Source organism: Lactuca sativa, chromosome 1 (assembly GCF_002870075.4).
Source record: "Lactuca sativa cultivar Salinas chromosome 1, Lsat_Salinas_v11, whole genome shotgun sequence".
NCBI classification, from domain to species: domain Eukaryota; kingdom Viridiplantae; phylum Streptophyta; class Magnoliopsida; order Asterales; family Asteraceae; genus Lactuca; species Lactuca sativa.
This window is the reverse complement of record NC_056623.2, coordinates 63,205,376-63,221,983: the sequence shown is the minus strand read 5'-3', so window position 1 is coordinate 63,221,983 and position 16,608 is coordinate 63,205,376. Positions and strand designations below refer to the sequence as shown.

Sequence of the window (16,608 nt, the reverse complement as noted above, 5' to 3'; positions counted from 1 at the left end):
TAACAATACGGAAGTCGAATCGTTGTTTTGGAAGTCATGCAATGCATATAGCGTTGATGGTTTTTACTTGTGTTTCGAAAGGTTGCAAAGTACATGTAGGCAACCACCTTTCTGCACTTTGCTTATGAGTCCAATTTACTGGCTTGACGATATACCGATTTCAAAATGGACAAGAGCATTTTTCCCAAAAATACGTTACAATGTTAAATCGATTGACGTCCCTGAAATTTTGCAAATTATATCCTCACGTGAGTTTCCTATAACAACGATAATTGAGTTAACCACCACGTCTATACAATCAAAGTATGCTGAACGGGCCGAACTAGATGGTAAGGGAGATTGTTATATTTTGTTTTTTTTTTTATTGTGCTACTATTTTTATTAAAATATCAAATTTTACAGGGAGGTTGTCTGGTGGGTTGACCCCTTACGTTGAGAGTAAGGTTCAAAAAAGTCTCAACAAGTCTTATAATTGTAATGCAAGACGTTTGTATGGGGATACATTTGAAGTCGATGACACTTTTGCCACCAGCAACGTACAACTTGAACGAAGGGTATGTAGTTGTGGTAAATGGCAAAAAAGCGGTATACCATGTGGCCACGCTATAGCATGTCTAAGAACCCGTACATCTGAGTCCATTCAGAGAATGGTTGATTACAAGTTCACTAATTATGTGTATCGACTTGCATATGGATCTGAGTTGGTGAATGCTATACCATCACATGAGCATTGGGAAATACCAAATGAAACGGTGGTCCTGTTACCTCCCTCAATGCAGTAGTTATTCATGTAGCACATTTATGTTTTATGTAGTATTATGTATTAGTTTTTTATGTACCCCGTTTTTATTTTAGTGCTGTGTTACGTATTAGTTATCCATGTACCCAGTTTATTTTTTATGTCGTATTATGTGTTAGTTATTTATGTACCCCATTTATATTTTATTGCGTTCTAAATATTTGCTATTGAGGTAACAACATACATTAAAAGAAATGGACGTTTATTAAATAGTAACGACTAGACACATACAACAACAAGCAACTTAAATAACGAAAAACAATTAACTTAACCAACATGCATATTAAAAATAAGGGACATTCTTTAAAACATTCCATGCATCTAAGTGGGTAAACTCGCTACCATCGTATTGAAAACGGTATAGTTCCAAAGCCACCTGCCGTAGAATGTTTTCATCCGTATTTGCATGTTCGTTATCCAACTCGTTATAAATACGTTGAAATTGTTTCACCTTCATTTTCATATCCAGAAACTTCGCTTTGACATCTCTTCTTCTTCGATATTGAGTGCGGTTCATTAAATGGTGAAACAAATGACAGACACGAGACCAAAATGATCCAGCACGAACTTGTGGGGGACCCGGTGGAAAATCCACCTCTACAGTTGTAATCCAAGCTTGAACCAAAGCGACCTCCTCTGCGTTCCTCCATATACGTGGTGAGTCCATAATTGCAAGGAGGGAAGTAATAGAATACAATTACAACGGATATTGAAATCTATTTATAACGACTCCTTACTTTCCTGGTGCAATGACTTGTCAACTCAAACAACAATGTATTGTGTTGTCATTCAACCGGGGATGAATTGTCAACTCGAACAGTGATCTGTTGTGTTATAAGTATAGTACACTGCATTCGTCAGTTAATTTTGACTATGAATTGCAGACATATTAGAAGATTGAACTGCGATTTTGTGTAGAAACTACTATAAATTGACCCTAAGTTACATGCAATACTTTATTAAATTAACCAATATAGTTGTTCAAATATTGTTTTTTAGATTCTACTCTCTTTGTTTCAATCCAAATGACTTCTATATCATGGAGCAATGAAGAGTTCTTGGTTCTTACACATGCTTATATTCATGTGTACGAGACAAGCAAGTTGAACGATCCAATGTTTTGGAGCCGTTTAACAAATATTTTCAATGCTGAAAACCGAATGGCTACAAGAAACGATCGTGAAGAACTAGACATCTTAGCAAGATGGTATGAAATGAAAACCGAAGTTCTATTATTCAACGATCTTTATACCAAAATTGACGACACCCGTTTAAATGCTACTGAGGATGTCATCTTGGAAGCTGCTAAGGAGGAATACAAGTCATTAAGTAACGGATTGGAATTCCAGTTTGAAGCCCCTTGGAATATTTTGAAATATATCCCGTTTGTTTAAAATCTATTTTAGTTTATTATTTGAGTACTAGGTTATTTTCATGTACTAGGTTATTTTCATGTATTTCTTATGTATTTCGTATGTATTTCGTTTGTTTAAAATCTATTTTAGTTTATTATGTGAGTACTAGGTTATTTTCATGTATTTCGTATGTAATTCGTATGTATTTCATATGTTTAAAATATATTTTAGTTTAGTATGTGAGAAACTCGTATGATTAACTTGAGTTAATATATTTTAGTTTATTATGTGAGAAACTCGTATGATTAACTTGAGTTAATAAATGGCCATTGCATTAGTTATCAAAATATATTAGAATACATTAGTAACAAGATTCCATGAACCATTAAAACATCACAACAATTACATGAAAAACAACGACATAATACGAACAAAGCATTAACGTAAAACACAAGTCCATGGCTTATTCTTAACACAAATTAGAGCGGTCTACTTGAAATACTGTTTATCTCTAACAACCTTCCAAACTTCCTCATATTCGAAGTCTCTGCCGTCATGCTCAAAGATGTAAAACTCTGTAACAACTTCCAAGAACTCTTCTTCGTCACGACAACGAACATTGTTACGTTTCGCATAACTACATGCTCGATTGAACCATGTCACTTCTTCCTTTACATCCGTCCACTTAGTAACAACATCTGATTTTTCTCTTTTTTGCCCTTCTCCCATCTCATGGTTAAACAAAGATGTGATGCGACTCCATTCATCACCAATTAGGCAATGCGGGGGAGCAAGTAACGGTTCACCATCCTTAACACTTAGCCAGCACCGTGTTAGAACTAACACCTCGTTTGTCGTCCATGGCCTTTCAGAATTGGAACCAGGTACTTCATTCGAAGAACTTGCTGCATTCGACGACATTTCTAATAATGGGAATTCATTTCGTTTAGGTGATTTGGGTGTTTGGTTTATAGATCTTAAACATCTATTTATATAAATAAAGAGACTATGAAATAATACTTTGACTACGAAATGGTTATATTTGGACTACGAATTTCAGCTTTATGCAGTGTTTTGTCATGTCAAACTGTCATTTATCTCTTGTCACTTAAGGGACCCACTGGGATGTGCAGGTTACTACAGTGACTTGTCATTACTGTCTAGTCATTTCAAAGTTGGACTTCTCATTACTGTCTAGTATGTATAAATACCACTTATTGCTCCAGTTTAATACAATATCGATTTTATTATGAGTTCCTCACACAAATTCGAAATTTGCTCATGCAACGAAGTAGATTGTTACTACTGTGATTCGGTAGACCCTTTTTTTACACCCTCTTCAGCCGGGTCATATATGTCACATGAAAATTTTGAAGAATTAAAGAAGGCTGAAGCACAACAAGAAGAGGACAAAGAGTCATCCCGACTTCTCACTCAACTTGCTAATGATATAGGTTCGGAATGCAAACAAGCTGAAGAATGGATTGACCTCAATAAAAACAAAATCAAAGATCATAAAGATTGGATAAAAAAGAGTAAGAAGGCAATCAAAACGACTGAAAAACGGCTTGCTGAGAAGGATGAGCAGTTGATACACATTATGGTAAAAAAGGATCGTTTCGAAGACAAAATGAGAATTAGGGATGACTATATAACAATGGAGAAAGAGAAGTACCCGTTGCAGTTCCCTGAATTTAAAAATTAGTTATAAAGTTGTTGTAATATTATCATGAAACAGATTAGGTTGCCAAAGGATCGTTTGTTGTTTTTTTTAAATAACATGTTGTAACTGTTAAAATAAATCTGCAAACTATATTTTATAATATAAAGGCTTCATTCATTGTTATAATCAACAAACTTAACTAAAATATGAAAGCATAGCAATGTCTTGTAAGAGTTAATAAAAATATTACAATACATAATAAGCTAACAACTCGTCATTACTCTAAATTTCAAGGTTGTTTTATATCAAAATCAGCGTTATGGGTTTGTGAGCAACCCGCTGAACCACCAATATTATATGCCATTTCTGCAGTAGAAATTATGTGACCTGCTCTGCTACCAGACGCCCTTCCAGTACAATTATTTCTCGTGTGTCCTAGTTGACCACATGTAGAACACTCTTTTATAATTGGACCCTCGCCTTGGGATGGAATGCGGTCTGTGTTTCTTGGCCTGCCTGGCTGACGTTTATCCATTATAGGTGGCTTAACAATCATCAAATCATCGGGGATCTCCCATTCGGATGGCTTCGGCAGAGGGTTTATTGATTCCTCATATGTTTTCCTCAGTGTTTCGGTAAGGTAAGCATTTAATGCAAACCTCGAGCAGTCTTAGTAATTGTTCACTGTTAAACATCTTATGACATGACCACAAGGTATCCCATCAAGTTGCCAATGCCTACATGTACATGTCATATGTTGAAAATCAACAATCACATTTTGTGCCCCCTTTTTGACCTCGCATTTCGTATTTGAGATCATGCGAACATCCCATTTGGTAAAAGTTTTCTTGTTTTCTTTTACAACTTCATCCGCCCAAGGGGTAAGTGTTGTTGTTGCTTCCGCTAAAAAAATAGCCAAAATGAAGAAGTTAAAATCAATAACATCGAAACTAATAAAACATTAATATTACAAATTTACGTAATACCTGCAAAGTTACGTCTTTGAAACCACCATTTTTGCATTGTAGCACGAAAAAAATCAATCAACATAAGTATTGGCCCTTACGTACGTGTCTAGATAATGCATTTATAGACTCCGCACTGTTGGACGACATAAGATTGTATCGGTTCCCTTTAAAATGTGCCATTGACCAGGTTTCTAGATTTATACTTTTTAAGTACTCCCATACTGGTTCTTTTGTCTTTTTCATAACATCCATGGCAGCATCAAAAGCATCAACTGTGTACGCCCTACACGCCTCCCAAAAAATTCCTTTAACCGTCTTACTCTTGCCGAATCTAGATACTATGTTGAAATACAAATGGACACCACATATTCCATGATGAGCGTGAGAAAAAATGTTGGCAACGGATGTTGCTATAGATGGAGACCTATCAGATATAATTGTAAGCTCCTGCATATTTCCTATGCAATCACGTAGTTTTTGAAAAAACCATGTCCAAGAATCAGTACACTCATTTTTGCATATACCATATGCAACCGGTAATATTTGATTTTGTCCGTCCTTAGTAACTGCAAGTAGCATGGTACCTTTGAACTCGCCCTTTAGGTGAGCTCCATCTACTACTAGGGTCGGCTTACAAAAATTGACAAAAGCTCGTACCTACAATACATTGTATATCTATTCAAATACACCAAAATAAATATTAAAAAAAATTAGGACATGATAATACTAACCGAGCAACCGAGTGCGACGTACAAAAACTCAAACCGATCATCAGCATCTGTTTTAATATGTGTGACAGTACCCGGATTATGTTTGGCCAAGTTGTGACAATACGCCGGAAGTTTGGTAAAAGAATCCTCTTTCGTACCCCTTAACGACAACAATGCATATTGCTTCGCACGCCATGCCTGATGGTATGAGATATTGATATTCAATTGAGCATTCATATCATTAACAATTTCTTTTCCCCGATAAACTCTACTATAGTCTTCAGCCAAAACATCAGCAACATATTCACCCAAAACATATTTGTTTGCTTGTCGATGATTAGGTTGCAACAATGTTGAAGAACATGTGTGTACATCAACAAATTTATTCACTTGGAAAAGTCCATCAGTATTTTTAATTGCTTTTGCTCTTAGTAACTAAGAACAATTTTTCGAAACACACACAGCTTCATACCTTGATTTGGTGGATCTACTTGTCCTCGTCTGGAAACCTTCTCGAAGACATTTTTTACCAATACACCGCTTTAAAAGTTATTTGTTTTTAAATATACTCTCACATTGAATCTTTTGAAGATTAATGTCTACCATCTGTGTTGGGATATCTTCATTAATATCAACTGGCCATGCTGGTACAGGGGGCATACCGTGAAAAAGGTTATCGGGATACTTAGCTTTAACTTCATCACCCAACTCATCTCTATCGGAATTACTTTGTAGCTCGGTTATATCTAAACATACATCACCAACATCAACATAATGCCCGTAAACATGATTTTTTTCATTTTTTTGAGTTGAATTTTTTTTCTTTTTAGTTTTATCTACCACACGCCTATTCATAAGTTTAACTTCTTGTTCAGCAACATCATCACAACGACCACCCACATGATTAAGATATGTACCAACATCATCATCACCAACATACTTGTAATTCTCGGGATCCACATAGTGAATAGGTGAATAACTAACATTAACATTTTCAGCAACACTGTGAAACTGAGGTACACTAGGAGTATTGAAAGTACCTATCGGATCGTTGCTCCCTTTATAACTGCATAAATTACCAACAACTTGGTTTCCAATTTCACCGCCCCCATTAACCTCCTCAACTTCATCAACCACCACAAACACTTTCACAGCCCTTCCTCCACTACATTTGATTACGTTTATCAACATTCTAACATCCACGTCTTCAACTATAGCTATATAATAGTTTAATTCAGGATGGTGGAAACGAAGACTAATTCTATATTTGTCTAACAAACCAATTTTGCTTCTTACCAAAGATACAAAATCACTATAACTAATATACTCAGAAAATATCAAAGCAAGTTCAGAAATACCTCCCTGTGGACATATGTATTCCAGATTAGTTCCATTAACTTGCCATCTCCCACCGGTTCAAGACAAACCAAATATTCAATCATTTTTTAAGCAAATTGTAGAGAGTATTTCTTTACAAGACAAACAAATAACAACCAAAATGATATTTTTTCTACAAAAGTTTTTATATAGCAAAGCCCATTTCGTAGTCAAACCAATTCATTTCATAGTCAAACTTAAAAAAAAAAATTAAAAAAAAAAATTAAAAAAATTACACCATTTCGCAGATAGGCTCAGAGGATTTCGCAGATGGACCTATTCCATCTGCGAAATTAACCCTATTTATACAGAAAAAATTTAAAAAAAAAAAAAAAAAAAAAAAAATCTCATCTGCGAAAGTACAAGTACCTAAAGCACAACTGTGCTTTAGGTACTTGTACTTTCGCAGATGAGAAGCCCATTTCGCAGATGGGACCTTCTCATCTGCGAAATGGGGGGCTATTTTTGTAATTTCGATTTTTTTTGGCTATTTTTGTAATGCAATTAGTGTAATTGGCTATTTTTGTCATTTTCTCATAATCGAATGATGTATAATCCTGATTTGAAGATATGGCGACTCATAACTTCAAACTCATGATTAAATTCAGTATAAGTCACAAACACCTTTAACTAGGACATGAACTTCCCTTAATGATCGATTGATTATTATGGATTGTGACTCAATTTGAATAATTAATATAGATTTATGGTGCAACATTAAGTTATAATAAGTTTAGAATCACATCAAACCACAAACAACTACAAGCATAAACTCCATTAAAACGCCATTAATTGCATGAATTCTAGTTAATAGTTTAAATAAGTAATGATAGGAATATGTTTTTGGATTCACTTACTTCACTTGAACATCTAAAACAAATGTATAAGCTAATCAATTCATAAATATCATTTTTATAAGTTAAAGTTCCATAACTCATAAACCTATTTTTCATAGATAAAGGTACAGTCGGCAAAAACCATATAGCCATATTAATTATTTTATTTTCTAATATATTTAATTAGTTATATTTTTTACAAAACAAAGCGTCGTTTGGGCATTTCCATTCGGTTTTACATTTTTCGGTTTTTATAGAAAGAAAAACCATATATAACATAAAAAAACGAAACCTTGGTTTCTCAAAACAACTCAATATGGTAGGTGTGTTGATTTTGGTATTTATCTAACCCAATAAACATGTTAAAGTTTTGATTTTTTATTTTAATTTAATAATAAAAGTCCTTTTTGTTTCTACTGTAAGGCTAAAATATGCTTGAAACGATTATGTTCGACATGGATTATAAAACTTGGCATTTGATGTTATCGTCACATCACACCTCACATTATTTTGAGCTTTGTGTATATATAATATTATGTTAAAGTATAATATTATTTGAATTATACCATTAATTAATTTGTGCATTACCTTTTTGTCAAATAAAATCAAATATTTCAAAAATAAGATTAATTTTTTTGGCAAATTATAGAAGAACACAAAGCCTAACATACATTTTCTAGTCTACTACTAAAATTACAACTTTTATCCCAAACAAAACATGAACCATCCATCAACATATGTTTTATAAGCATCCTTCCATCAACACCAAGCTACAACCTACAAGTCATTAACCACTAATGCCACATCATTGGTGGAGCTAGTAGGGGACGGGTGGGTATTGAGCATCCCCTCCATACAACCAATCCATATCTATTAACTGGACTACAAGTCCAAAATTAGTTAAGGCTCACTATAACTAAAGTTCACCATGCAAAGCCTACTTTATTCTAAAATAGATATCTTTTAAACCTTTATTCAAAAGAAAGTTTGATCCACATTTGTCATATCACTTATTTATTTTTATGATTTTACCAAAATTTTGGATAAGATTTATAGGTAAAAAATTGTCTCTTTAAAAAAGAAGAATAATGTATGGGATTTCTTAATAGAAATGCATGCGCTGATTAAAAAATACAATAAATAATGTTACATTGTGGTTATATTTTTATTAATAAGAAAATAATAGAAAATAGAAGGGGAGAACACTGAGTTATATAAAAACTATAATTTTCACGCCCAGTGGGACTCGAACCCACAATCGCCTGATTAGAAGTCAGACGCCTTATCCATTAGGCCATGGGCGCTTTGTTGGTTAAAACTAGACTTGTAATCATATATTGGGACTGTCGTTATATAAATTTATGCAACTTATTTACTTAAGATGGGTGAAAGCTGAAGTAGGAGGATATCAGGGGTGTTCGTTTGGATGGATCGGTTTGATCCGATCCAATCAAGTGAATCCAAATTGATTTCGGTTTTCAAAACATGGATCCAAATAATCCAAACTAAATTCAAATCCGATCCGATCCGATCCAATTACAATTTAGTTGGATCGGTTTTTGTATTTCGGTTTTCCAAAACCGAAACATTTTAAAATGACATGTAATTATAATATTACCTAATTTTACACAAGAAGCGAAGACAAATTATTTAGTTGTGATTTGAAATTTATAAACATCTACTAAGATGATATATTATGGTTAAATATTTTATAGATAGAAAACTTTTGAGAGATAATGCATATTGATGTTTTTTTATCGGGTAAAACGTTTTGAACCAATTTGAAAAAATAAATTATAAAATTAATAGATAAATATTATAAATAAATAAATAATAAATGTTAATTCGGTTTTTTTGAACTATTCGGTTCTTATTTTATAAACCAAACCAATCCGAAATCCAGAATAATAATTCGTTTTTGTTGAAAACCAATCCAAAAATCCGAATATCCGAACCAAATAGTCCGATTCAAATTGTCCAATTGGAAAATTCGGTTTTATCCAAATAGTGAACAGCCCTAGATATCACTATTGGCAGCTTGGCACAGATTACAGATAGTATATGAAGTTTGATCGTAAAGTTAACAAGAAAAAGATTTACGTTATTTATCAATCTATTAAGACATAAAGGATAACATAATGTATCTCGTAAAACCAAAAATGTGATGCACCCAAACCCAAACCTAATTTTTAATCTTTATGCTAGATAATTTTAACAACAAATGCATCTCCAACCTTTTGGCAAACCACAACTCGATCATGTGACTTAATCACTCTAGACGCTTTCCCAAAATCCATTGCAACCTTTAGAACCGACTTATTTGTCGCACTATTAAATTCACCATGCATCTGAAGTGGTTCGGTGATCAAGGTGGAGCTTAGGCACACCATGCCCGGGATTGGCCTGAGCTAGAAGGGTTAGAGTGGCCAGGCCCCAAAACTTCTTCTCTCTTGGGGTTCTTGGGCACACCATGCCTACATGATTGTTGACGGTGTGGGGTGGTGATGTGGAGATCATGGTGGTGTGGGCAAACCATTCTTGATAGCTTAATAAATTTTTATTGCTAAAAAAAACAAATATTAAATGAAATTTAGGTCAAATAGTATCTTCTGTATAAGATGTTTGGAGGTCCGGAATATTATCGCATGAAAATTTCTCATACAAGTCTTCGTGATAGTAGAATAGCAGTTCAAGAAAATGATTGGTAGTGTACTTTTATGAAATAATCATACATAACAATCCTTTACATTAATATTTTTAAGCAACCTTTTAAAATTAATGAGTGTGCTTACAGGCCTTTTATTACGTTCTACTTATAGTTGATTGTTAACAAAACCAATGTACTTTTGAATAAATAAAACCAAACACCATCCTAGCATAAAAGAATGGGAAATCAAAAATGACTTTATTTCATTTGTTGGCATCTAATCATAAATTCATAATTACGGCAACTCTAACATTGCCACCATAAATAGCATTAAAATGGTGATTTCTTAGGTCTATTTTCCTTTCAACTCTTGCTATATATAAAAAAAAGAGAACATCGAATTAACGTATAACAATAATAATAATAAAAGAAAATTCACACGCCCAGTGGGACTTAACTCTATAAATAGCATTAAAATGGTGATTTCTTAACTCTATTTTCCTTTCAACTCTTGCCATATATATAAAAAAGAACATCGAATTAACATTTAACAATAAGAATAAAAATGAAAAACAACTTACACGCCCAGTGGGACTCGAACCCACAATCGCCTGATTAGAAGTCAGACGCCTTATCCATTAGGCCATGGGCGCTATTTTTGTTTGTAATTTGGTAGACGCATATACATACTTTTGGGTAACGAAGTATTGTTTTCCATTCATGCATTACATATGGGATATTTTTTCTCCGAACAAAAATAAATAAAGAAGGAGATTTTGTTTGTTCTTTCACTTCAACGTACGCTCTTAGTTAAATGTTTTAAAAATTGGTTTGAACCGCCCCGTTGGATTGGGAATCGGAGAAGGAAACGATTCAATCAGTACTGGTTTTATGTCTATTTCTGAATTGAAATGAACGACGTGATTTTTGCAAAAATCTGATTGAACCAATTAAAATAAATAAAAACACATGGAACTGAATCATTTTTATAACAAACTTTAGTTTTTTTTTTCACATCTATTTAGATTTTTTTGAATAAAAACACATGATAAATATTATAAAGTTTTTTAATACATTTGTATTCATCTAAAACTATATTTTGTTTCTGTACTATATTTTATTTTTGTTATAGGTGAATAGAGGTAAAACTTACAGTTATATTTATTTAATATATTTTGATTGGTCTTCAACTTGTATTTATATTTATTTTTAATGTTAAAACTTATGAATGTCTATGTGTTTATAGAAAAAAAATAAAAAAATATAGAAACTAATTGAATGGACGGTCAAAACATTTAAACCAGTTGAACCGGAATGATTTCTGGTTTAATTAAAAAACCGGTATGCAGTATTTACAGACAAAAGTATTCAGTCATTGGGAAAAAATCATATACTTCTAATGTCGAATCAAGATCAACTAGGACAGAAATAAAGCATTGGGTCGAACTCTTCTAACCAGAATGATTTATGATTCAATTAAACAACCGGTTTTTAAAACATTGTTTTTTTTTTACTCACGACATTGACATGACATCTATATATATTGAAGCACCAATAAAATGTTATTCTGAAATGATTTAATCCTGTCCAAATAATTTATCTAGCATAAAAAGATGAGAGCAGAAGACATAGCAAAAGTAGGATATCACTATTGGCACAGATTCAATAGGAAGTTTTTATCTGAACGTTATAACTAGAAAACCGAAACCACCAAGGCACCAAACCTGAAATTCATATCCATAATACAAGTATCCAAAATTGATTTCTCTTATTTGCCTCCTAGCATAACTTCTAACCAACTTCCGAAATCAATCTATAAAAAATTGAAGACAAATACAACAAAAATGATTCAACAATTTTATTTCACCCGAAGTCCCATATGATGATTCTTTTTATATATTAAACCTAAAGGAAGGAGGAGGTTACATACATTATATCAAACATATAATAGCATAAAAATAAAACTAAAAACAAAACTAAAGCCCTTTTTATTCTATTCTTGATAAAGCTATTGAGATATAAAGGTAAATGAATAATCGTTGTATCTTTATATCGTAAAACCAAACCAAAATTTGTCCCACAGCGGAACATTTATAAATATAACATACAAGTTTTCAAAAAACTGAAAAAAGAATACCACGTCAAGTGAAAGATGTACCAAAACCCAATTTCTAATCTTCAAGCTCTATGATTTTAACAACAGAAGCATCTCCAACCTTTTGGCAAACCACAACTCGATCATGTGACTTAATCACTCCAGACGTTTTCCCAAAATCCAATGCAACCTTTAGAACCGATTCATTTGTGGCACTATTGGATTCAGCCTGTATCAAAATCATTTACAACTTTAGTAATAATAATTCCATTTTATTATGTAATAAAAATAAACAAACTTACGGGATGTCGGGGATCAGCAAGCATGGGGAAAAGACCTCTGACAATAAGCGACTGCCTTGCCTCAAATGCCCCACTGAAACTCCACTTTAACTGATTACTTTTTAGCCGTGGAATCACAACTGATAAAACCGGCATTGTTGGTCGATACTTTGCGATCAATCTGCGCATTTTTTTACGTTTAAATCAGTAAAAAAAAAATTGGAATATGAATTTATGTAACTAAATTATGGAATATACCTTGCAGCTCTTCCGGAAGAAGTGAAACAAATAATAACAGATGCTTTCACTTTAATGGCTGCACGAACTGCAGATGAAGCAATTGCTTCCAAGTGAGACATTGGTTCTCCGACATATTTCACTGTTTTCTTGAAATATAAATCTTGGTTGAAAACCTTTTCTGCCTGCAATAAGTTTATTTATAAATAAGTCCAATGTGTTAATAAAATTAATAATGAATAATGTAATGAGATGTTTGGTATGTTACCTCTGCACAAATTTTACCAACAGTGGATATTGTCTCAACAGGGTATAACCCACGCAGAGTCTCCGCACCAAGGAGAATTGCGTCACTTCCTGAAAAGATTCTCATCATTTATTATTTATTTATAAGGATTAAGATTTTTTTTTTTTTTAAAAAAAAAAGGAAAAGAAACTAACCATCTAGAACAGCATTAGCAACATCGGTTGCTTCAGCACGAGTAGGTCTTAAATTGTCGGTCATGCTATCCACAACACGAGTAACCACAGCAGGTTTTCCAGCCATGTTGCACTTGTAAAGAGCAGTCTTCTGAAATAAAAACACCTGCAAACGCAAAATGTACATTTCCTCAAGTTAAGCCCTTGCATATTTTACAATTACAAAAAGGGTCCCTGTGCTTTCTTAATTTATTATATTTTTAACAAAATTAAAATGGTTAGCTTGAAAAACTCACCTTCTCTGGTGGAAGATCAATCCCAAGATTTCCACGAGAAAGGATAATACCATCTGCCTCTTGTAGGATCTCATCAAAGTGAGTTAGACCCTGTAAACAAAATGAAGATATTGATGGATCTAAACTCAAAATACATTAAAAAAAAAGTTAAAAATCATATGAATGAAAGACAACTAATCACCTCTATATTTTCAATTTTTGCAAATATTTGAGTTTGACTAAGATCACCAAGCTTGGAAAGATATTCACGTGCCTGCAGTTAGTTGTAAACCAAAAGGTTAAAACTCTTGGCATAACTAGATAAACATAAAGTAGTAGAATGTAATAACAAAAAACAGGGGCATATTTGTAAAAGAACACTTACTTCACGAACATCTTGTGCATGGCGTGTGTATGACAATGAGAGAAAGTCAATCTTGTTTGGAACCCCCCAAGCGCTAATGTTCTGAAATACGAGACAAAAATCATCATAAAAACAATTCAATCAATAAAAACATGTTGCTTTTTAATGGATAACTATACTTTAAAAATCATTACACAAATCAAAGCTAACCTCTTTATCTTTTTCAGTGAGAGTAGGCAGATCAATATGAATTTGAGAAGCATGGAGAGTGAACAATGCCCCTGCTAGAGTTGCAGTGTTTTTGATCTTGCAATTAACATCATCCCCTTCCACTTTATCAACCTGATCACATCCAGTCATGAATAAATTATACTTGGTTTTCTATACAGAATTTATGCTTTTCTCTAATAAAGAGACATGCAACATCTTTCTAAAATACATGAGAAAAAAAAAAGAATGTCTTACTTCTAGCCAAACAGAGGTTGTTTCACTTCCAGTGAACAAGTATTGACCAATAAAAATGGTGTCTCCCTTCTTCACAGCCTGCAAAGAGCACATAAACAGTGTTAAAGGAAATATGTGTAAAATGTAAATGATGACATGGCAAGGGTGTTCTCACCTTAGCTAGTCCATTGAAGTTGATTGGTAGTACTTGAGAAGAAGCTTCTTGACCTTTATCAGGGGTCAAGATAACATTATCATCCTGCTGAAGGGAAATGGACTTCTCACTCTTATTAACCACCTGCATCTCAGCCCCAACTGTATCGAGCATTACCTGGAAGTAAAAGAAATTATTTAAGTTCTTAAACAAACTTTGATTATGCTGAGTTATTCATATAGAGATGATTAAGATTAACTGAAGTAGGTTAAACTTTAAAGGGATAGAAATGGGAACATACTGCACAAAGCTTCTTAGTGCTCTTGATAGCAGTCTTTAGATTATCCAAAGTTTCTTGGTGATAAGCACAGTCTCCCCATGAAAAATCAAATCTAGCAACTGCCACATGAACATCAAACAAACCACAAAAGAGGTTATGACATTTAACATCACACCAAACGGTCAGTATAAAGATTTAACTCGTCCTTAAGTAGCTGTAATTACTTTTCGAACCAAAGGCATTAATTACTCTCCAGCTTCAAATTGAAACGAATTGCAGGTTTATTAGAAAGCAAAAACAAAAGCTACATAGAAAGCATACTGGAAATTGAAAAAATCTTGTGGCGTAAATTTGAACAAAAGTCATAGTCATATATATTCTGGCGTTTGAAAAATACAAGGTTTGACATCGCTATACGAGCACAACGAATTTTCAAGTCAGCAACACTAACAATAATCGTATTATACAAGCGATTGAAAAAACGATTTGACATCACATGCATTAAATGGCTCGTACTTGACATCACTATACGAGCATAAGTACATAACAAATCGTCGATGATCGAATTCAAATCAATACAACACACGTAAACACTGAAAAAATAATAATAACGACTTACCAGACATGCCAGCTTTGAGGCAACCAGAGATAACATCCACAGATCGTGAGCGAGGACCTAAAGTTCCAACGATTTTAGTCATCGCGGGGAAGAAAGACTGCAAATCCGTAAAACAAAAACGCGAATTCTTTCAGAAAATCTTAGATCGGAAATAGGCAAAAGAACATATACATATATATCACGTATGATTACATGTGTAAATACGAAAATTAAAGAAAAAAACAAAGAAGGGATCCATGAATTGAAATTTACTGGACTTACAGCTTTAGAAGGCTCGAGGATGGATGCCATTCTGATAGGTTCTTCGAGAAGCAAGTGATTGGAATGCATTTTGACTGATAAACGTCAAGAAATCTCAGAAGTCGTCGAAAGAGAGTTTACAGAGCGAAGAGCGATGGGAGTATGGAGAGAAGAATGTAGCGTGAATCAGGTGAGGAGTTTGGTAGAAAGAAGAGGAATATGCCGAGTTCCGAGTTTTATTTTCGAACACATGAAACTAGGAGAACCCGGTTTTCTACCAAGCCCGCCACCCGGTTTCGTCTTCCCCAAGCTACTTTTGTTTTAATTCCAAATTCGAATATATAATATAGACTTTTTCTAAATACTAGACTAAATTACACTAATGGTCCCTGTGGTTTGACAGATCGGACAAGTTCAATCTAAGTTTGTTTTTTCTTTTACTGAAACGGAAACCAACGGTGCATTTTATAAAAAACGCAAATTTTTGGTACCGTATGTTTTTTTTTTTCAGTAATTGTAAATAACCAAACCGTAACTAAATAATTATATATAATATTTATTGCAGGATATTGAATATAAAGTTGGTAGTAAGCAATAAACAAGGGAGAAGATTCTTATTAAAATCAGTTTATTTAGCTTATATCTATTATAATAAGCTGATTTTTAAAGATTTCTATCCAAATAATTAAACTTAGTTTATTGTGGTGGTAATAAGCAATAAACAGTAAATACCCTTTTTTTTCCCTATCCAAACACCCCCTAAAATTAGATTTAGAACTATCAAAACTATATATATATATATATATATATATATATATATATATATATATATATATATATATAT

The 16,608-nt window shown here is 33.2% G+C and overlaps 1 protein-coding gene and 2 non-coding genes across 3 annotated transcripts; all 3 read right to left on the bottom strand.

Annotated features, from left to right (window-relative positions):
* Positions 1-8,939: 8,939 nt before the first annotated feature.
* Positions 8,940-9,012, bottom strand: TRNAR-UCU (transfer RNA arginine (anticodon UCU)). The gene has a single exon. It is a non-coding gene; the product is annotated as a tRNA-Arg (tRNA).
* Positions 9,013-10,935: 1,923 nt separating this feature from the next.
* TRNAR-UCU (transfer RNA arginine (anticodon UCU)) lies at positions 10,936-11,008 on the bottom strand. The gene has a single exon. It is a non-coding gene; the product is annotated as a tRNA-Arg (tRNA).
* A 1,312-nt stretch (positions 11,009-12,320) lies between these two features.
* LOC111906559 (pyruvate kinase 2, cytosolic) lies at positions 12,321-16,055 on the bottom strand. Its single transcript, XM_023902306.2, has 14 exons — positions 15,786-16,055; positions 15,525-15,621; positions 14,927-15,024; positions 14,647-14,802; positions 14,493-14,570; positions 14,238-14,369; positions 14,049-14,129; positions 13,866-13,937; positions 13,685-13,774; positions 13,410-13,554; positions 13,237-13,325; positions 12,990-13,153; positions 12,753-12,912; positions 12,321-12,679 (listed from the first exon to the last, which is right to left on the bottom strand). The coding sequence occupies exons 1-14, from the start codon at positions 15,852-15,854 to the stop codon at positions 12,527-12,529; spliced, it is 1,584 nt and encodes a 527-aa protein (XP_023758074.1). The 5' UTR covers positions 15,855-16,055; the 3' UTR covers positions 12,321-12,526.
* Between the last annotated feature and the right edge of the window lie 553 nt (positions 16,056-16,608).

Bases quoted from the DNA above. Each gene is read 5' to 3' on its own strand.
- LOC111906559 (XM_023902306.2), bottom strand. From the start codon at position 15,854: ATGCATTCCAATCACTTGCTTCTCGAAGAACCTATCAGAATGGCATCC. The intron at 14,370-14,492 runs GTAAGACATTCT...GGATGTGATCAG, and splicing joins CAACCTCTGTTTGGCTAGAA to GTTGATAAAGTGGAAGGGGA. The intron at 13,938-14,048 runs GTAAGTGTTCTT...AACTAACTGCAG, and splicing joins ATGCACAAGATGTTCGTGAA to GCACGTGAATATCTTTCCAA.